Below are 20,430 nucleotides of genomic sequence, written 5' to 3'. Positions count from 1 at the left end.
CGGGGAGGCCCGCAAACTCAGGTTTATGGCAAGAAAGACCCCTGACAGCAGGAGGGGGTCCAAGGGAGGAGCCCCCATTGCTAGGGTGCTGTTTCCTTTTTAAAGGGCTTCAGGGACTCTCCACTGCTCTCAAAAACTCCCGGGGCCCTTTTTCTACTTTGTGGTACTTTTCCACTGCCCTACTTTGCCTCATCACCCCCTTGCCTCATCACCCCCAGAGGTGTGAAGTGACCACAAGTGCTGTTCTTTCCCTATACCTCTCCTGTGGCTGCCAGCTCCTGCCTGCCAGCCTCATGGCTGTCAGCCTTTGCCCACTAGCCCCCCACTCCTTCAGTTGGACTTTTCAACTCCACAATTTCCTTTTGTTTTTTTGGTTAGGTTTTCCATATCTTTATGGATAGTTCTCTTTTGTTCATCATACATTGTTTCCTTGACATCTCCACATTTTCCTTCATTCTTGGAGCATCTTTAAAGTTTTTAAATCTTTTAAATTTTTTTCTAGTTAGTTTAAATGTAAATATGGATTACAGCAAAATAACTTGACAGTTATCCATTCACTTTGACCCAGTTAAATCACTTTGGAAATGTAACCAAGGAAATAAATAAAATCTGTGTTTATTAATTGGAAAATTACAATACAGGAATTAAGGAGCACCTATCCATATGATAAAATATTATCTAGCTTTTGATTTATGAAGTTAATATAAAGAAAACTTTGATAATGTGAAAGTCATAAAATTTTACAGTTACTATAATCATGCTTGTGTAAAAAATATTAACAGAGGGGCCTCCCTAGTGGTGCAGGGTGTGAGTCACAATGTTATCAAGCGATCACCAGCCACTGTGACATGAGTTTGATCCCCGGCCAGGGCGCTGACTTCTCCTATCTCCCCGCTGCTCCCCTCAGCAGTGTATTTTAGTAGATCTGCCTGTTCTGCTCCCCACTCTGTCTCTGGTGAATCCTCTCACACCCCCCCTCATAACTCTGGCCTGTACCCCAGCTCTTGTATACATACATAAATCTTTAAAAAATACATTAATAGATATCCTACAAAGAAATAAAACAAAATAATGTTTGTCTTTGATGATGGGATTATAAATGACTTCCTAAAATTTGTCTTTATTTTACAAATACATATTCCTCATAGAGCATATATTAGTTTTTTCATAATCAAAACGTGCTTAATTAAGTAAAATATATGCACAACTGTAAATGTACAGATATAACTTTGGGGTTGTTTCATGTTAATTTAAGTCCTTCTACAATAGAAAATGATAGTTTTCAATTGGTGGTGGCTGAAGAATTTAGTCATAGCATCAATGTGTCTGAACTCTCTTTGTGTCTCAGTTAGCTTCAGCATTATTTTTTCATTTCCCTCCTCCGAACTTATTCCTTGTCCTCAGTTATCACTTTAAGAAATGAGTAACTGAACTTTTTTTTGTTCTCAGCGTACCCAGTTTTTGTCTATGGTGCCCCACCGGGATATGGACCCCAACATCCGGGATATGGACCCCCACCACCAGGATATGGACCCCCACCACCAGAAATTGTGCCCTCACCACCAGGATTTGTGCCCCCACCACCAGGATATGGATTCCCGCCACCAGGATTTGTGCCCCCACCACCAGAATATGGACCCCCACCTGAAGGAAGTGAAGCCCCTCCTACAGTATACGAAGCCCTGCCTGCTGGAAGTGATGCCCCACCTCTGGAAGATGAACCTTTACCTGTTGAAAGTAGAGCCAGGAGTCAAAAAGTTGTAGTCCATCCTGCTAAAGATGAGACTTCTTTTCCCTCTACCTCTTCTCAGGCCAATATTCCACCTTCTAAGAAGTGAACCTGGAAGACTCACCAGGCAGAAGTGGCTTCCTAAAATTGAAGTCAGGAGGAGGACTGAGGAACATGATTAAAGACCCATCCCAGGTATCTCTCTCACCTTTGCAGGACAATCTTATGGGGCTGTTGAAACTTACTTTCATGCTTAGATTTTGGAAGCAGAGTCAATTCTTGATGAGATGGGCTAAAGGAGCAGTGGAATTGTAGGGCTAATTCCCCAGTAATTTGGTTGACATTAGGTGTATTTTTCAACATTCCTTGAATATGAGTGTGAAAGAACTTCTGCCTCTTTCCTTCTCCCATTCAAGAAACATTCATTATGCTCAGCTTTCTAGGCATGATGTAAGATATGTGTTATAGAAATATTAAGTTAAACAGTTGTTTTTCGCAGCATTATTTATATGGATGTAACAGTCTAAATTTCTAGTAGGGAGAGAGAAATTTATAAATTATAGGACAGCCATACAGTGGAATATTATGCAGCCACTGAAAATGATGTCTATAGGAAGGGAAGGCCTTCTTTAAGAAGACCAAAAAGAAGTAAGAAAGGAAAGCAGTGATATATTTGACTATATCAAAATTTTAAACTTCTGAATGATAAAAGCTAAAAGATGGGCAATAGAGTAGGTGAAAGTCATCTCCAACATGTATAGTAAACAGTACAGCAAGTCCTTGTTTCAGTAACAGCTGGTTTCATCATCATTTCATTATAACATTGAGGGAAAAAATTGGTTCCTGACCGGGGCCACTCTGTGTCTGCCTGGGCTTCCTCCCCCGTCCGCAGATGTGCGTGTCAGGCTCACTAGCATGTCTGCGTTGTCCCGGTCTGAGTGAGAGAGAGTGACTATGCCTGCAATGGAAGGGTGGCCTGTCTGGGACTGGATCCCACCTTGTGCCCTGAGCTGCCCCAGATCAGACTCTGGCCTCCCTTATCCCTGAACTGAAGTGAGTGGACTGGAAAAATGACTGAATGAATACAAATGACTGCTTAATATTAGAAGTGTTTTAGGTCTTCATTTAGAAGTTTGGTGATGTTTCTGTGATCAGAAATAAGCCATAGGACCTTAACTTTTGTTTCTGTCAATTAGCCCAGGATAAAATTGGTCTCGTTATCAGTTGTTTCACGTAAAGTAGCAGTTTTCAAGAGCCTGTCAATGCGAAGTGAGGACTGCATTCACAGTGCTGTACGATCAGTCCCGACCTGTGACCGCGCCAGCCATGCGATCTAGCCGCGCAGAATGGAACGTGGTCTGTGGCTGTGTCCTCCCCGCTGCCTTCCATTCATCTTTCAAGGCAGCCAGGAGATATTTCTGAGAAGCTTCCTGAACTCCACCATTGGGGTAATTTCTCTTCTGCTGGACTTACAAATTCCCTCTGCATGTTTCTGGTGAGTTGATGTCAATCCTTTGGGGGTGGCTCATATGCTCATCAACCCCATCACCTGTGAGCCGCTTGAGAGCAGAGGATGTATTCCAGTGCAGGGGTCCTGTGGTCCGCACAGCACACAGTGGGTGTCTTGTAAACATTTGCTGTGTGTTCCTTGACTGCTTATACACACACTGGGTGCTGGCCACCTGCTGAAGGGAGTGATTTGCAGAGTCAGCTTTGTTTGGTAGACTGTGAGGAAGGATTAGAAATTAAAATTTCAGATTTAAAAGAAAGCTCTCGTCCTCCTGGCTGGTGGAGTTGAACAGTCTTGAAGGCATGGATGTCTCACGTCTCCTACCTCTAGTCTTGGTTTGTGTGGTTTCTACTGCCAGACCGCAGATGCGCCCATGGACTTACCTGGTGTTTCCAGGCTTTTGAAAGTGGACCCGTGATCAAGTACTGTCATGCGCACGCTTTCGTGGGTGCTCAAAGGCTTCATAAGCTGACCTTACTGCATCCTCACAGCAATCCAGTCAGGTGGGCACTGCTAACATTTTCATTTTATTGCTAAGCCTACCAGAGTTTAGAGACCTTAGGAAATGGAGGAATACAGGTCTGTTGAGTGGTAGAGGCAGGACATGGATTCAGGCTGACTCTAGAGCCTGGTGCTCTCACCTCTGAATGGGGACCCTGCTCCTGGCAACCTCTGTCATTCCACAGGTGCCCGCAGGAGTTTGCTGTGCCTGTGGTGGCCTGATCTTCTGCACGTATCTGACATCCTGGTGAGTTCTGCGCCCCTTTCCCTGCAGTGTGCCTGCCTCTGGTGGTGAGTGTGTTTGGAAACTAGACTGTCAGTGCAGTCAACGGAGGGTTTCTCATGAGGCCAGAGACTGAAAGCAGATCTTCTGCTGTCACGTAACGGGTATGAGGCCCACTGCCCTCAAGTTTGCTGGCACAGGAAAGGGAGAAGCCTGAGCTCTTTGAGCATGACCTCCTCACAGCATAGACGTGAAGGCTCTGCTCAACTAGCTGCTTTAGCGATGCCGCCTGAATACAGGCACGTACAGCGTGGGAGGCAAAGCACTTGAGAGGGGCAGTGACTGTCGGGGGCTGGCCAGCTGCTCGCTGTATGCTCATCCCATGTGCCTTCAGAGCCCGGCAATGTGGGTGCTTGGACCCATGTCACGAGAGGGAAGCAAACAGCTAAAGCACTCAGCCGGCCAGTGAGTGGCGGGAGGTTCAGAACGTGGGTCTCCACTCTCATTGACACTCTTGTTGAGAGTCTCGCCTGCCTCTCCTGTGCATTTGGTAGACCAGTGATCAAAACATGAAAATTCCTTCTCTCAGATGACTTACCAGACACAGTCAGAAAGTCAGTGCATATTATAAGGCCCCTACTAGGCACATAGTCAAACTACAGAAAAAAGTAAAGAGAGAAGTTGGCAGGAACTTGAGAAGCTAGAGAGTAGGTAAGGGAGACAGGAATGCTGGGGGGCTGGCAGAACAGACCGCAGGAGACGCCTGTTGAGAAGGTAATATTTGAGTAAATTCTTGAGGAATAAGGGAGGTAGGTGAAGGACTGGTCCTGCACATACGTGGGGAAGAGTGTCCTGGGCAGAGGGGACAGCTGGTGTAAAGGGGGGCAGCTTAATTCCAAGGTGCCTTCCCTTACACCCAGTGCCTGGAACCACAGAGGAGTGTGAGAAGACTCCTGTTCTCAAGACTGGGAGATGCTTGAAAACCAGCACCAAGCCAGCCAGAGAGGTCGGAACTAGTCCTTATAGAACAGTTTGGGAGGGAGACTGGTGTCTGGGATCTTGTCAGAAGACAGGCCTCCTTGCCACCTGTGTCCTGAGGAGCAAAGAGAAGATGCTGTGACCAGAGAGGCTGGTCTCACCCTGGTTCTGCACCCCCATTAAAGCCTGCTCGCTGCTGCACACCTGTGCTGTTTCTCAGGGCGTCTGGGATGGGCACTGCATGGTGCACTCCCTTGGGATGACCCCGTGGGACAGCGTGGACGCGCCTGGGCTCGGCTTTCTGGCGGGGCTCTGCTCCACTCATGCATTGCCTCGTTCCGGGAGAGATGGGCCTTCTCAGTGCTGAAGTCGCTGCACCCCGAGGGAGCACTCGCCTGAGTCAGGGAAGCCTGTCCTCCAGCTCTCAGGGAGAGGGCCAGAGTAAGTTGCGAGCCTATGGGCTGACCGTGTGCCCATGGTGCTGCCCTCTTGTGCTCTGGGCTTCTCTGAGGATACTCTGTGTGATAAGACGTCGTCCTTGTTCTTGCCCTTTAGACGTGAGTTCCTTTAGTCTTTGAATGTATTTAAAATAGCCGACTTGACACCTGGTGTGGGCTTAAGTTAAACAATACAAAGCTTGCTCTTCTCTGCCTGAGTGCTGTCTCCGGGCTGCTGCACACCGTCGGTTTTTCCAGAGCCTTGTGACAGTTCATTCTGAAAACACGTGGCAGGTTGTTCATTGCTTTTATAGAGGCGCAAGTGTTCGGTGGTTCTTACTGGACCATGTGTGTTGATCCCTTGCTTGGATCTGGTTTCATACAAGCCATAGAAAGACATTTTTGAGATAGTTGGCAAAAATGAACAGATTGGCAATTAGGTTACTTTAAAATTGATTTTGCTGGATAGGAAAATTTTATTAAGGTCATATGCATTTTTTTTAAAGATTTATTTATTTATGCATACAAGAGCTGGGGCACAGGCCAGAGATGCGTGGGGGGTGAGAGGATTCACCAGAGACAGAGCAGGGAGCAGAACAGGCAGACTGACAGAAACACTGCTGAGGGGAGCAGCGGGCGAGTCAGAAGAGGTCTGCTGCGCCATGTGGGCTGCCCCCCGGCCGGCCAGGGATCGAACGGGTGCTGCAGTGGCTGTGGACAGCTTCATAGGTTGTCTTAACCCCTTGTGCCACCAGGGAGGCCCAAGGTCATATGTATTTTTAAAGGTCCTATCTAATAGAGATACACTGTGGTGTTTCGAGTTTGCTGAGATTTGCCTTCAAGCGCGCCAGCTCACGTGTGATCAAGTGCATGTGGGAGGAGGGACGGGAAACGACGGCGCGCACGGTTCCTGGAGCTGTGGGGTGCGTACACAGGGGCTCCCTGGATTGCTTTATTTTTGTTTGAAAATCTCTCTAGCTATCTGTAAATACCTATGAAGTGTCTTTCAGAAGGAGGAGGGGTACCCTTGAGTTCAAGCCAGGTAGCCTTGACCTGGGAAAAATAATAGAGTCCCTAACTTGCTCGGGAGAAGGGAGCAGAACAGCATCCTGGGAGGCTGGCAGGGTGTGCGTGGAGAACAGAGGCCGGGAGAGAACAAGCCAGACAGACGGAAGAACAAGTCACACGGCTAGTAAAGGCACATGGTGTTTCTGGGTCTGGAAGACAGGAGCAGACGGGTCGAGACCGGGCTGATGGCTGTTCCCAGCGCCCAAGCCTGGGTGTGGGCTTGACCAGTGTCCCCAGGCCACAGGGCGGTGGGAAGGCCTTTCCTGGGCTGGCAAGAGGAAGGTTCCCCGAGTGTTCCACTCGGCTCGAGCAACACTGTCAGCAAGAGCTAAAGCTGGCGCTGTGCTCAGGGTGACAGGTGTCCTCGAGGGAGGCTTCTGCTCTCCTGAGGGACCCACAGCCTCAGGACTTCCACTGGGAGAGGCCAAAGCTCCGAGACTAAAATTCCTCACACTGTGTTTTAAATACAGGGGCCCCCTGCCCAGAGGGAGGGCGCGCCTGCGGGGCGGGAAGTGCCGCTGGGCTGCCTCGTCTGCCTGCTGCCAGCTTCTGCCGGAGGCCAGGTGCCTGTGGCCTCCGCTGAAAAAGGGGCTTGGGCAGCAGGGCCCGAGGTGGGCAGTCCAGAATGGCCAGGCTTGTGATTTGAGATCCTGTCCACAGGAGGAGCAGCAGGAAATGTATTTTACGACACGAAGACCCCCTGGACATGCCGTGAACACTGCTGGGGGCTCGAAGCCCCACTGCAATCAGGTTAGAGCGGAGAAATCAGGGAGAGGCCGGGGCACTGCTGGGCAGAGGACAAGCTTCAGGGGCCTTGAGGGAGAAAGCGGAGCTGATCCCTCACGCGCACCAGCCCAGAGCACAACTGGACAGAGCCCTGTCAGGAACTGTGCGAGCTAAAAGGCAGCAGACAATGATGTGAAGTTCCTGCACAGACCAGATGCTTCCCCTGAGCAGTGTTAGGGCCTGGTGGTGGGGATGTGGCCAGCAGACCCTGTAACACCTGTGTCGGGAGAAGAAGGGGCACAGACACGGGGCCCGGGACAAAAGCACCCCTGAGTTGGGAAGGGCAGGGACTGCGGCTGGGGGCATCTGGCATGTCTAGCAGGTCACTTGCAGAGCGCGGGGCCAGGAGATCGCACGCGTCTTCCACGTGAGGCGCTCTTTGAAACAGGCACCCGTGTACTGCCGCGGGAGTCCCCAGCCGAGGCTGCCTGCGGCCCCAGGTCCATGTTACAACTACTTGGCTAAGAACGATTTTATTGGTGACCCCCTGCGGGAGCCAGGGCCCCCCCCCGCGGTGTCAGCCCGCCAGGCCTTCTCAGGCAGGAAAGCCAGCCACGGGCCGTGGACGTTCTGGTGGAGGTGAGGCCCCACCCTGATTAGAAGAAAATTTCCAATACCCGGTGTCAGAGGCAAGAATCCCAACGGGCATCTTGTTGTGGGCTGTGAGGACCAGGCGGTTGGCCAAGTTGCTCAGCACTTCTGTGGCAGAGGCCAGGAAGGCCCTAGGAAATCACCCAGGTTGCCACGGCGGTTCACAGTGAGGCAGAGCGTGGGGCCTGGCCCTGAGGTTGCACTTGGGGTCTGGTGGGATCAGGTCACCGAGCAGGCCTGGGTAGCAGAGAGCCCTGACTGCTGGCCCCCACATGCAGAGGCTCCATGATGCGGGCTCCGGGGGGCCACCACAGCCTCTCACGTGTCCCAGCTTCTCAGTCCTGGGACTGTGCCCGCTTCCTGACTGGGTACAGGTACCACATCACCACACCTGAAGGGTTGACGGTCACCGTGAAGTTGGTTTTATCCTGGAGGCCACTGATGATGTTGCCGGTGTAGACGTTCTGGGCCTACAAGGGGAGGGACGGCAGCAGTGCCCCTGGAAGAACGGCTGGCGGAGACCCGTCGGGGGACATACAAGCCTGGACTTGGCCTGTCTGTGTTGAGCCTCCACTGTGCCCTCCCAGAGTGGGTACCCTGAATCTCCCCATTAATTCTCCACCACCAAAACCAACAGGTGACAAACACAGGCAGGGGGAAAGCCCAGCCCTTGAGAGCCTGAGGCCCGAGCCCCAGCTTCAGTGCCTGCAGCTGCCCCTCGGCACCGCCAGAGGACCATGGCCCAGAGCCCACGGGAGTGAGGCCTGCCTCTGCAGCGGCCTCCCCAGGCGTCTTGCAAACCTGAAGCGCCGCAGGCAGCAGAGCACTCACCTCATACACCTTGGCGCTGGAGAGGCCCAGCTGGGCGAGGGAGGTGCCGTAGCGGAAAGGCATGTCCGTCCGGCGGCTGAAGAAGACCAGAGCGTAGGCCTCGTTGGCCAGGGGCCGCAGGAACACCTCGATGTGGGACTTGTCCTGGCACAGAAGAGGGCTGCTCAGGCAGGCCCCCAAATCCCCTCCCCAGTGCTCCGTTGAGTTCTGCATCACATGGAAGCTTGGGGGGATACCATAGCTCTTCAGCACCCCAGCTTATCTAACGCTACCTCCTTCCTCCCTTCCCTGACTCAGCAGACGCTCCCCAACACACACGACACGGGCAGGGCAGCCGTGGACGGCGGCTGCGCAGAGCGCAGGCTCGCGGACGCACTGCCCGGCCAGGCCCTGGTGTGCCTTGAGGGTGCAGCCGAGCTCCAGCTCCCTAGGCTCTGCAAGTCCCTGGTTGCTCATGGGTGAGACGGAAGGAGAAAGAGTATCCAGAATGTCCAGCACACGCAGCTGCTCGACAAGCGGTGAAGGCCGCTGGCGTCAGGTGTGCTCCCAGCACCTGGGGGACACTCAGCTCCGCCGCTGCAGATGCGCCAGACCCCTGCTTCGCTGTTCCCAAGCACGCGTGCTGACGGCTCCGGCTCCCGGGATCCCTGAGTGGCCCTGCTCGCCCCTGGGCAAACGGGGCACAGCGGGAGCAGCTCCCAGCTAAGCCTTCCACTGAAAGCAACCATCAGGGGGCGCCGAGCGGACATCAGGGCCCATCCTCGCCTCCCCTGCCGGAGGCGTGCAGCCTGCTCAGGGGGACCCTGTCTCAGCCTCGTCACTCCCTCCACAGGCAGTACCTTGAGAATCCTGCGTCCCTGGATGCCGAGGGGATCCTGGTTGATTTTGATCATGAGTGGATTCTGCAGAATGCCCATGTTCTGGGGCGAGATGGTGCGCAGGTCCGTGGACATGAAGAGGGGGGCCGCCAGCACCGTCCACAGGGCCATCTGGGACTGGGCTTGCTCGAAGCTGAGGCCAAAGTTCCCAATGAGCAGCTGGGGGCAGGGGAAAGCGAGCGTGTGAGTCAGCTCTGCGGCGAGCCTGAGGCCGGAGAAGAGAAGGGCGCCCACACCATTGTCCCGAGGCGTGGCCTTGGGGCGGGTCAGCCACTTTCTAGCTGAGCCCAGTTTTTTATTTCAACAAGAACGTGGGGGTGACTGTGTGCTCCGGCCATGTTGCTCAGATGACCCAGGGGGTCCCGTCGCCAAAACCTCTCTACACTGGAGGATGCAAGTGAGGAAACGCGGCCGGGCGTGGGACGGGAAGCCAGCCCGACCGGGCCCTGCTCCCACCGAGCCTCCGCCTGGCGCGCCTGGACAGCAGGGGCCCCGGGCCCCAGGAGCGTGGGTCCAGTTACCGCTGAGGCAACACTTTAAACCCAGTGGAGGTCCAGGCTGTGCCAAGCGTTTTAAAGGACCCAGGGTGAGTGGCAGAGCTGGGCTGGGGCCCTCGGGCAGCCGGGCTTCTCTTTCTCCAGGCACCTCTCGGCCTGGCCTGGTAATTACTGTAATTGTCACTGGCAGTAAATGCTTGCTGGCTAAGCGAAGAAACAGCTAGAGCGCTGTAAGGCAAACTGCAAAAGCGCATCACCAGGCTATGAGTGAGGCAAGAGGGGCCGGCTTGTCCTGCAGAGGCTCCGCGGGAGGCTAACGGGGTGCGGGGCACCGGACTAGCCGGCGAGGACAGCGAGGGACAGATGCGAGAGCGGGTGACGTGATCTCTGCCCTGCAGAGGAAGGTCCTGCACAAACGCTCAAGTTTCCAGCAACAGCAGGGGCGATTGTTAACAATGAGCATTCCTAGCCGATGTGCCCCCCAGCATTCTGATCCCAGAGGTGGGGCCGGGGCCCGGGGAACAGAATTGGAAACCAGCTCCCAAGGTGAATCTAATGCAGCTGGCTCAAGGGCACACTGCAGAGAGGCTGTTCTGGAAGCAGGCAGCGAGCAGCCCGGGACACAGCCCGGGGCCCACGCTGGTACCATGTCTGGATCGTTCCAGTGTCCGGGGCCTGCCGCCGGCTGCAGTACGTCCTGGTATTTCACGAACCAGTCCAGGATGGAGAGCACGCTCTCCCAGGAGTCCTGGATGTCGGCATAGTTGCGCCAGAGGTTGCAGATGTTTGCCAGCAGGCTGTAGTTCACCTGGGGGTGGGGCAAGGCAGAGTGCAGCGCCAGTCACACCACACCCAGCTGCCTGGAGGCCAGGGCTGGGGAGGCTCAGCAGGGGACACGGGGTGAGGATGGGGGTCAGAGAACAGGCCCCAAGCTCCTACAGGACGAGAAAGGCCTCAGGGGGGCTGGGGTGGGGTGGCCTCCCCTCTACGTGTGCTGGCACCAGAAGCTACTCTGCCCTCACGCTGGCTGGGCCAGGCCATGGACGGTGCGTGGCCTGGGACAGCTGCAGCCCTCGTGCCGCACACAGCCCTGGCCTTCTCAGGGAGCGCCCCGGCTCTGCCTGCACTCTGGTCTGCAAGCTTGACCCCACCCCTTCTAGTGCCCTGGTACTGGGGGGCCCTGGCGAGGCGCTCACAGGCTTTAGCGGCTGGGCCCCACCTGTCCTCAGCCCATGGCTCTCCCGGCCACTTACTCCCAGATGCTGACACCCTGCTTTGTGCTGGGTTGACACATGACAAGTGGCTCCCGCGCCTTGAAGGCCCGGCCCTTCACCTGACAAAGGCCTCCTTTCTCTAAGAGCCCCATCTGGCCGAGGCCCCCGCCCTGTACAGATGACCCTACAAAGCCACCCTTGGGCAACTAGTGAGAGTTGTCCTGACCACCTGGGAGGCGAGGGTGCCCGGGTGCGGGGGCCTTGAGGCAGGCACACAGCATAGCTTACCTTGGGGGGAAGACCCCCTTCATAGGCTGGCCAGCTGCAGGAGAAGGCAATGGGGCGGCCTGTGGCGTTCAGGGCAGCAGCCATCTTGGGATACCCTAGAGAAGTGTAACCCCCACATTTCAGGACCGAGGAGCCACAGGAAATGTGAGACCTCAGTTCAAGCCTTTTCCCACCAAAACGTGAGGAAGTGGAGGTGCAAAAGAGGGGTGCCCCGCAATCATTTCCTGGCCGGGGACGTGGTGCCAACCTATCTTTGGGAGGCCAGGGAGCCAAGACCGCCCCGCCCCCAGCCCCTGGGTGAGGAGGGGAACTGCGGCTCTGGCGGGCCTTCCGGGGCCCCCTCCCGTCTCCCTGATGGCCGGCCGGCCGTGGGACCCACCCAGGGCCTGCTCCTCTTGGGTCGAGTAGCAGCCGTCCAGTTTGAGCATGTCCACCTTCCACTCGGCGAAGGTTTCAGCATCCTGGCCCACCTTGTCCAGCGTGGTGCCCGCGTAACCCATGCAGGTGAAGTTGCCTAAGTCCCCGTAGATGCCCAGCTTCAGGCCCAGGGAGTGAGCCTGGACGGGCGAGACACAGCGGGCTCAGGAGGACTCTGCCGCCGCAGGCACGTCTGCCTGGGTCAGGAGCCTTCTGTGGCTCCCCCCACCCATAGGAGAGGGCCCAGCCTGCTGGCCTGGCTCCACACCGCTATGGTCTGCCCCTCCAACACATACACCTCCCGGGCTGCTCTGCTTTCCAGACCTTTTGCTTCTGCCATCCCCTCCACCCGGAGTGCCAGCTCTCTGCTACTGGAGAAACTTTTGAAACCCCAAACTGGATAAGATGCCCGTCCAGGTTCTCAACCCCACAGTGGGCCAAAGCAGCAGCTCAGTTATGTTCCGCAGCCAGGGTCACGGACACGAGCCCAGGTGAAAGGCGGGCCGGGCCACTTACATAGTCAGCCAGGAAGGAGATGCCATGGGGGAAGCGCTTGCTGTCAGGCACCAGGCGGCCCTGGGCGTCACGCCCGCTGCTCCAGCAGTCGTCGATGTTGAGGTAGATGTAGCCCAGGTCCCGCCATCCATCCTGGGCCAGCCGGTCAGCCATCTCCATGAAGAGCTTCTCACTGGGGAGGGGCGGGGGAGGGGGCAGTTCAATGCGCAGAGTGGCCTTCACCTGCCCCCCCAATGCTCTTCAGCCTTCTCAGGTGTTCTGCGTGTGAATCTAGGTTAGACGATCCGGGGCCAGCTAAGACTCATCAGACAGGTAAGTGACGGGAGGGAATGTGGCCTGGGGCGGAAGCAGGCAGCAGTGCTAGCCCCCAGGCTGGGGACGAGGGGCAGGTCTGGGCCAGGGGAGGCACTCAGGTCTGGCTTATCTCCACTCTTCCCTCCTTTTGATTATCTCAGGGGCCCTGTTCACAACCGATGAGGCCCCAAGCAGGTCACAAGACTGCGTGCCAAGGGTCTGCAGAGTCACCTCTGGCTGCAGGCGCTCTGGCTCCGGGGACTCTGAGCCTGCCTCCTCTCCCCCCACGGGGGAGCCTGGGCAAGGCTCCTCCTAGGCGGCCTCACCTGATGCAGTTCTTTGGGTCCTCCTCGCAGTTGATGTTACAGCGGAAGCGCTCCCAGGCCAGCCAGCCCATGGGCGGCGTCCGCAGGAGCCCGTTCTCCAGCGCCAGCACGGGGGCCACCAAGGCCAGCAAGAGCACTGCAGGGCGGCGGGAGGGATGATGTGAGTGGCCCCGGCCCCCACCTCAGCCCCCGCCGGGCTAAGGGGTCACTGACTCCCCTGCGGCTTCAGGCCCCTGCACAGCACTGAGGGGCAGATGGGCCTGGGGGGCCCCCATGTCCTCTAGACTCGCTTCACACAGAACCGGACCTCAGGTTCTTTGTTCTCCACCGGCCCCAGCAGGCCAGGCAGGCTGCACTGCACCCTGGTTCTCCTGGGTGAGCCCCTTCCCTCTCCAGCCTCAGTTTCCGTATCTGCAGGGCGGGGCCCCACTTTAGGGGTCACACAGGGGCGCCGCCGCGCGGGGAGGCGGGAGAAAGGACGAGGGCGCTTTGGAGGGAACTCCGGGGCGGGAGCATCTTCTCCTTCGCGACCCAGCTCCGAGAGCAGAAACAGGTCTCCCCACGCAGCCCCATCGGAGCTGGCGGCCCCGGCCCCGCAGGGCCCCGCCCTCCCAGAGCGTCCCCGCCGTCGGCCCGTCCCTACCTGCGGGCAGCGACATGGCTCGGCCTCGGCGTCGCAGCACCTGCCCCGTCCGCTCTTTTCACCGCCGAGTGCCGGCGTCGGGAGCTGAGACAGGCCAGAACGCACCGGGCTCGGCTCCCTCTCTCGGGCCCCGCCGCCCCCCGCCCCCCCCCGCGGGAGTGCCACACGGGCGTCCCGGACTTCAGACTTCGCCCCCCTCGGCAGCGCAGGGAGCCCCGGCGCCCAAGGGTGGCTCCCCGCCGGCTCAGGGCCGGAGCGACCGGCGGGGAGACGTCCAGGAAGGCAGGCGCGGGCCCCGGCCGGGCGCGTCTCCCCGAGCTGGGCCTCTCACCCCCGCGCCCCGCGCGGGGACCCTCCCGCCCGCGGGGGCCAGCCCGGAGCGCTCACCTCCCGCCCGGCGCAGACGCCCCGCCGGCTTCCGACTCGCGAGCTGCTGCGGGCGGCGGCGACCTCCGGGCGCGGCGGCGCGTTCCCAGGCGGGGCCGGACCTGCCCGGAAGAGCCAATCGGAAGCGCCTAGCAACGCCGGCCCCGCCCACACGAGGCCCCGCCCCGTTCCGGCTCTGCGCGCTCCCGGGGCGGGCGCGAGCGGCGGGCGGGCCTCGGGCTGTGCCCCGCCCGGGCGAGGCTGGGCCTCGCACCCCGGGTCCCCGAAGCCGCGGACAGGGCCCCGCACCCTGGGGGCGCTCGCGGCTAGCCGTGGCGTGGAATCCGCCAAGGCCTTGTGGAGGCTCCGGAGGGGACGTCCTGACGCGGCGCCGCCGGGCGGGGAGGGAGCGGGGCGCCCCAGCCGCGCGCCCCCCGGCCCCCGCCCTCGAGCGTCGGCCCAGCGGCCGCGGGCGCCAGACGCTTTATCCCCGCCCGCGGCGGCCACTGGGGCTCAGGTGTGACTGACCCGCGCCGAACACCTGCCCCCGACGCGCCTCGGGCCTCCCGCCGCTCCTCGAGCGCCGCGGCCGGGCCGGGCACGCGCTTCCCCCAGGCGGGGCCGAGCCGGCGCCTCATCTCCGCCGTCAGCTCTGGCCGGTCTGTGGACACCGCAGCCTCCCGCGGCCCGAGGCCGCCGCCCTGCCCCGCACGTCCCCGCCGCTGCGAGCGGCTGCGGAGCCCGTCAGGCCCCCCATCTTAAGCGAACGCCGCCGGGGCGGCAGCGGCGGGCGGGAGGCGACGGCGGGGCGGGAAGCCCGCGGGCGCCGGTCAAGCCCAAGGCCCGGAGGGGACGTTTGGGCCGAGCCCCCGCGGAGGTCGCGGCGCCCGCGGGAGCGGGGCGGGGCGGGGCGGGGCGGGGGCGGGCGGGGCCGCAGGCTGCGGGGCCGCCGGGACCTCGGCTCCGGGGGGAACGGCGCGCGGGGGTCCGGGCTGCGCGCTCCCGCCCTTCCCCGCAGCGCGGCCGCGGGCCCCTGGGAAAGGCGAGTCCCAGAAGCAGGAATGGGGCGACCCCGGGGAGCCGTCGCGAGGCTGGAGGCTGGGGCTGGGTGGGAGCCCGCCCAGAGGAGGCGTCGGGGCCTGGGCCGGCCCCGGCCGGGGCTGCGGGAGCGGCGGGGCGGGCCGCGGGGGGGCTGCAGGGGGAGCAGAGGGCCCCGCGCGGCGGCCGGGGGTGGGGACCTGGGTTCGAGGCCGCCCAGCGCTGAGCAGCTCCGGACTCAGGTTAGTGCCGGCCCCCCGGCCTCAGTTTCCCCCTCGGTGGATCCCGGGGCAGCTGCGCGTCCCAAGGCCGAGAGCCCGGGGCGGAGAAGGGCGGGGGCGGTCACTGGAGGCGCCCCTCCCGCAGCCACGTCGGCAGCCCAGCGGAGAGGGGCTCGCCCAGCCCGGTGGCCTCGGGCGGTGGCGAGCCGGGCCGGCGGGCGCGGGAGGAGGCGCCCCGGGAAGGCGTGGCCGCGGGGACGTGGCGGGAGAGTCCGATGCGCGGGCCGGAGGCAGCCGCACCCCGAATCCGCGGCGCGCCGGGGAGTTCCCGGTGAGCGACTCCCGATCGAAGGAGACGGCGGACCAGGAGTCCACGCGGTGGACCCTCCCCAGCCCGCCGTCCCCCAACAAAAGACTCCCCAAACCCGCGGTTCCCGGGCTCCCGCTGGGTGTGCCGTCCGCCCCGAAGCCCGGCAGAGGGGGCGCCCTTCCCAGGCCCGCGGAGGGGACCCCGACAGCTCTGGGAGCTCCAGACCCTCCTCCGGATGCTGGGAGGGAGGCCACGTGCAAGCATCTGTGATCTCCAGCCCAGGCCCTGTTGTGTCCATGGCCTTGTGCTAGTTATGATTTAATTAATTTCTAAATTAGTTTATTGTTATTTATTTTGGGGTGTTTAGTGTCACCCGGCTGGAGTGGGTCCAGGAGGGAGGGTCTTTGTTTTGCCAGGTGTTGTACACCCAGGTAATTCAACAAATACCTGCGAGGGCCTCCCAGAGCCTGCACTGGAAAGGATACTGGGGTTGGGGGGCCACACCCCAACTCGCCCTTGACCTTCTGGGGTTGGGACAGCACTGGAAACACAAAGGAGATCACTGTGGGGTGAAGAGAACAGAAGTGAGGGGCTGCTTCTTGGACCACCTTGACCATTAGGACCCCCCCTTAGTTCCAGGGAGGGGCAGGCCTCTGGGGTCAGGGACTGAAGCCCACACTTTAAGCACTTAGTGCTGACCCTGCCGCAGAGGGCAGGGAGATGAGGTCTCGGCCTGAACTATGGGGCCCAGCCCCTTCAGTTGCTCCCAAGTGCCTGGCTTGCTGAGTGGATGGATGGTCAGAGGTCAGGGAGGGCTCCCCGGAGGAGGCAGTGGCCTCAGGGGGCCCCCAAGGTTGGGTGGGAGTTCTCATCCGTTAGGTTGGGTTGACTGGGTTTGAGAATTGTCTTGCAGGTGCCGGGTAGCACGTGGTCATAGGACTGAGCAGTGTTTCCAGACAAGGGGGGCCTGCCCCCACCCACGGGGCTCTGCTGGTAAGTGGGTCACTGCTGAAACACCCCAGAAGGTGTGAGGGAGTCAGGAGACCAAGCTGTGCTTCCCACTTGACCTTGAGCACTTCACCTTCACTGCTCTGGGCCTCCGTTTTCCCTGAGTCAGGAGGAGGGTAGGATTCGGGGCCACCTGTGACCCGCGGGGCACCCACATTCCGTGGCTAAGGTCAGTCCTGCCCAGCCATGCCCTTGTTCATAGCTCACTCGGCCCCTGAGCGGCCCCCCTTGCAGCGCCCCCACCGCTGGAGGAAGGCAGCAGATCTGCCCCTCCTGCCCCCCCACTGCGGGGGCTGCAGAGCCTTATCCAAGGACATCTGCCATTAGCAAAGGAGGGGAGCCCCGCGAGGACGGCCTCAGGAGCCGGGGGTCCTGCAGAGGGAAGGTTGAAACAAAACGGTTTCTCTGGGGCTGGGTCCATTTCCGCTCCGTTGGGGCCTTTTTCCTTGGGGCTTGAATGGGCGGCTCAAAGCCCTGCCGAGGCCCGGGTCTGCTCTCGGCCCCTTGGCCGCTTCCGAGAAGGCTCGTAGTTTGACCCGGAGACAAACTGCGGAGGGCGGCAGGCTCGCGTGTGAGAGGCCGCGGTCCTGGCCGAGGCCGAGGCCGGGGTGTCGCTCCGGGGTTACAGGCGCGGGAGGGGCAGCGCGGGCAGCTGGAGGTTTCGGGGAACCGCCTTGCTGGAGCCGTCAGGTGGCGGCCGGCCGCGCCCAGGGGCTCTCGCTGCCGGTGCCCGTTCCCCGGGGAGGAAGAAACCCAAGTTTGTGAAGCCCGGAGGGGAGAAAGGGAAACGGGAGAGCTGCTCTGGCGGGCGGCGCGGGGGGCCGGGGCCCTGCAGCCGCCCGCCGGGCTCACAGCCGCCGCCTCGCCACCACCCCGGCGCAGGCCCCGCTCCGCTCCCCGAGCGCGACACCAGAGCCGCCGCGGGCCTCCGGGCTGGTCTCCTCTGGGCGCCCCCCTCTCTGAGCCCCGCTTCTCCGCTCTCTCCTCACAGTTCTTTTGGGAGCCATGAAGCTGAACGAGAGGAGCGTGGCCCACTACGCCCTGAGCGGCTCCCCTGCAGACCACACGGGCTTCCTGCGCACCTGGGGGGGCCCGGGCACGCCTCCCACGCCCAGTGGCAGTGGACGGAGGTGCTGGTTTGTCCTCAAGGGCAATCTGCTGTTCTCCTTCGACAGTCCAGAGGGCCGGGCACCGCTGAGCCTGGTGGTCTTGGAGGGCTGCACGGTGGAGCTGGCCGAGGCGCCTGTGCCCGAGGAGTTTGCCTTCGCTATCCGCTTCGATGCCCCCGGGGTGCGCCCCCAACTGCTTGCGGCAGATGGGCCGGTGGCCCAGGAGGCCTGGGTGAAGGCTCTGTCCAGGGCCAGCTTTGGCTACATGCGCCTGGTGGTGTCCGAGCTGGAAAGCCAGCTGCGGGAGGCCCGCCACCGCCTGGCCTGGCACCGCCGCTCATCCAGGAAGGCCGTCAGCAGCCGCTGCAAACCCCAGCCTCCTGACCACTGGCCCCTGGGCCTGGAGAACGGCCATTCCCTCTCCAGGGACTGCAGCCCCATGGGCTTGGCTGAAGAAGGGGGCAGCAGGCCAGCCGGGCGGGGCTCGGTAGAGTGCGAGTTGCAGGGCGCTGCCAGCCTCCTCCTGGGCAGGGGGCAGAGCCCTGTGTCCCCTGAGAGCTCTTGCTTCTCTACCCTGCACGAGTGGTACGGCCAGGAGATCGTGGCGCTCAGGCGGGGGTGGCTGCAGAGGGCCCAGAAGAGGCAGCCAGCGTTCAAGGGGCAGGCCAGGCCCTGAGCTGGGGCCTTCGGATTTTGTCCTGCTGGTCAGGACCCGGGGCCAGTGCTTTTTCAGTTTCATGTTTACTCGTTTCTAAAGTTGCTGTCTTGAGGGAGGGGTTCTCCCCTTCGTGCTTTTTAGGTTTCCTCCACGTCCCAGACCCCCCTCAGGCCTGGAGGAGACCGAGGAATCATCCCTTCAAAGCCCTTTACTTCCTGAGGCCCAGCGAAGAGAGGCAGCCTGCTCAGCACCGCGGAGCAAGACCGAGTCTCCTGCCTGGACTCAGCTGCCCTGCTGGGGGATGTTAGTGCCGCGGAGCCAGAGGGGACTGGCCCATGGCCACAGGCAGCCCTGCCAGCCACCCTACGCACCTCAACAGCCAGTTTCCAACATGGGGAGTCACGCGTGCATTTAAGCACCAAAGCTGGCTGCGTGTTGACTTGAGGGATGCTGCAGACATTGCCAAAGAAAGATTTATTGTCATGGAGGCTTCAGGGGCCCATTTTCTCCTGAGTGGTAGGAAGACTGGGCTTGGGCCCCCATGCTGCGGTCTGGAGGGGCCCTTTAGAGGAAGGGAGACTGGCCAACAAAGTGGGATTTATTTTGCTCAGAAAGCATTGCCATGTCGCGCACCCCCACCCAGCTGCCCTGCCAACGGATGGTGCTGCTCTCTGCCCAGGAGGGGCTGGTGGCTTTCCTGGGTCATCAGAAAGCCTGTCCTATCCTCATCACCAGCTCCTTGAGCTGCCCTTGGGAAGCTGAAGAAGCGAGAGGCGGTGTGGCTCCTGGGAAAGCCAGGCTGTTGGGTGGGTTCTCAGCCCTGGGCTTTCTAGGAATCTGGGCACAGAATTCCCAGAACCCTTTGATAAACTCTTCTCTCCTGACTGGGCTCCCCAAGAGGTATTCCTGGTCCTGAGCCCCCTGGGAGCGCCTTCACAGACCAGCTTGCCACCCAGTGGGTATCTGCCAAGACCTCACTGCTCCTCTCACCAGTGTTTCCCTCCTCCCTGCACTGGGAGGCGACGTGGCCAGGTGGGGGTGGCAGAGCCAGGGGCTGGCCAGCCGGAGCCACCGGTGGCTGCGTGGAAGCGCCCCCCCCTCCCCTCTACACAGTTTGCCCTTTTTAGCCTCCCTGTCCCTTACTGGGGCCTTGGGCTGTCTGGGCGGCCAGGTCTAGAGCCAGAGGCCTGCAGTGTCTTCAGTCCAGGAGGCCCCGCTGCCGCCCGGGGCCAGGACCCGCCACCACACCTGTCTTATGCGCACGAGTCGCCTTTCTTATGGCTGCGGCACTTGTTATATGATTAACGCAGTTTTCTACTCCTCTGGGTTCCCCCAGTTTATTGCAACCACCACCTGCTTCCGTCTCTCCTGTAAGGTGTATTTTCCATCTGGCCTGTCACATACACCTTGGCCTGAAATAAAACCCCAAAACATTCTGGAGGTGTTAGGGGGAAAAGGCTGTCCTAAAGCTAATTCCATACAGGCTTCGTGGACTCCACCCCCACCCCAGGCCAAAGCCAAAGACACTGGGAACTCCACATCCCATCCCCACCCAAGGGAAGGTGGCTGGGGCCTGAGGGTGGGGTTCAGCAGCCAGGTGGGTATAAAGCCAGACACGTGGGCTTTGGGGGGGTCCCCCATTTTGGCTCTCGGCCAGCTCGGAGTGACTTTGGGTTTCCAGGTCGGCGGATCGGGTAGGACGCATTCAAGACTTTATTTCCCTATTTTCCCCCTGAGTTGTCCATTTTCCTTATTTCCTTTTCCCTTGTAAATAAACCTTTTATGAACCTTTCGTGTGTCCTGCAGTGGAGTATTCATAAGTCCCTTGTAAGCGCGCGGGTGAGGACCCACAGCCGGGCACCCCGTTCAATATCGGGGCTGCCCGGTAACGGCGGTACGGCCGACGCCTCTGAATCACGTCGTTAAAGTGTCAGAAAAATACAAGTGTTTGAGGGACAAGTCGAGTCAGTTCTCCTTTCACCAAACACCGGCT

General features: G+C 59.9%; 3 protein-coding genes across 15 annotated transcripts in view; 2 read left to right on the top strand and 1 right to left on the bottom strand.

Annotated features, from left to right (window-relative positions):
* The window catches only part of WBP2NL (WBP2 N-terminal like), an 18,795-nt gene extending 11,061 nt beyond the window's left edge, over window positions 1–7,734 (top strand). Inside the window, exons 6-11 of one of the 10 annotated variants that reach the window (XR_005125666.2) lie at window positions 1,450–1,924; window positions 2,926–3,177; window positions 3,636–3,742; window positions 3,926–3,987; window positions 4,884–5,382; window positions 7,107–7,731. Coding sequence is in view for 1 of the 10 variants with exons in the window: in XM_037513441.2 (XP_037369338.1) it covers window positions 1,450–1,764 (315 nt within the window). In the remaining 9 variants the exon portion in view is untranslated. Of the gene's footprint in view, window positions 1–1,449; window positions 1,925–2,925; window positions 3,743–3,925; window positions 3,988–4,883; window positions 5,383–7,106 lie in introns of those variants that run through there. The other 9 variants (XR_005125660.2, XR_005125662.2, XR_005125661.2 and 6 more) reach the window with 9 other exon arrangements.
* On the bottom strand, window positions 5,800–14,131 carry NAGA (alpha-N-acetylgalactosaminidase). The gene is made up of 10 exons (XM_037513437.2): window positions 14,115–14,131; window positions 13,728–13,811; window positions 13,085–13,220; window positions 12,465–12,636; window positions 11,911–12,088; window positions 11,532–11,626; window positions 10,676–10,837; window positions 9,494–9,691; window positions 8,655–8,798; window positions 5,800–8,293 (listed from the first exon to the last, which is right to left on the bottom strand). Exons 2-10 carry the CDS (start codon window positions 13,741–13,743, stop codon window positions 8,159–8,161), a joined length of 1,236 nt encoding a protein of 411 aa, XP_037369334.1. The 5' UTR covers window positions 13,744–13,811; window positions 14,115–14,131; the 3' UTR covers window positions 5,800–8,158.
* On the top strand, window positions 13,144–20,430 carry PHETA2 (PH domain containing endocytic trafficking adaptor 2). 4 transcript variants are annotated; one of them, XM_054696001.1, is made up of 3 exons: window positions 13,144–13,244; window positions 16,576–16,655; window positions 17,662–20,430. In XM_054696001.1, exons 1-3 carry the CDS (start codon window positions 13,240–13,242, stop codon window positions 18,453–18,455), a joined length of 879 nt encoding a protein of 292 aa, XP_054551976.1. In that variant the 5' UTR covers window positions 13,144–13,239; the 3' UTR covers window positions 18,456–20,430. The 4 variants fall into 4 exon arrangements, with proteins under 4 accessions (XP_054551976.1, XP_037369337.1, XP_037369336.1 ...); XM_037513440.2 differs by lacking the exon at window positions 13,144–13,244 and adding an exon at window positions 14,581–14,610; XM_037513439.2 differs by lacking the exon at window positions 13,144–13,244 and adding an exon at window positions 15,325–15,373.

The sequence above is a fragment of the Talpa occidentalis genome, unplaced genomic scaffold (genome assembly GCF_014898055.3).
Source record: "Talpa occidentalis isolate TD23 unplaced genomic scaffold, MPIMG_talOcc4v2.1 talOcc4.16, whole genome shotgun sequence".
NCBI classification, from domain to species: Eukaryota; Metazoa; Chordata; class Mammalia; order Eulipotyphla; family Talpidae; genus Talpa; species Talpa occidentalis.
Note: the sequence above shows the minus strand (reverse complement) of the source record. Positions and strands in the feature narration are given on the sequence as shown.

Coding starts and splice junctions, on each gene's coding strand:
- NAGA (XM_037513437.2), bottom strand. Junction 12,637..13,084: donor GACCCAAAGAACTGCATCAG/GTGAGGCCGCCT, acceptor GCCCCTCCCCAG/TGAGAAGCTCTTCATGGAGA. Junction 10,838..11,531: donor AAGGGGGTCTTCCCCCCAAG/GTAAGCTATGCT, acceptor CCCCACCCCCAG/GTGAACTACAGCCTGCTGGC.
- PHETA2 (XM_054696001.1), top strand. Junction 16,656..17,661: donor CCACCCACGGGGCTCTGCTG/GTAAGTGGGTCA, acceptor CTCTCCTCACAG/TTCTTTTGGGAGCCATGAAG.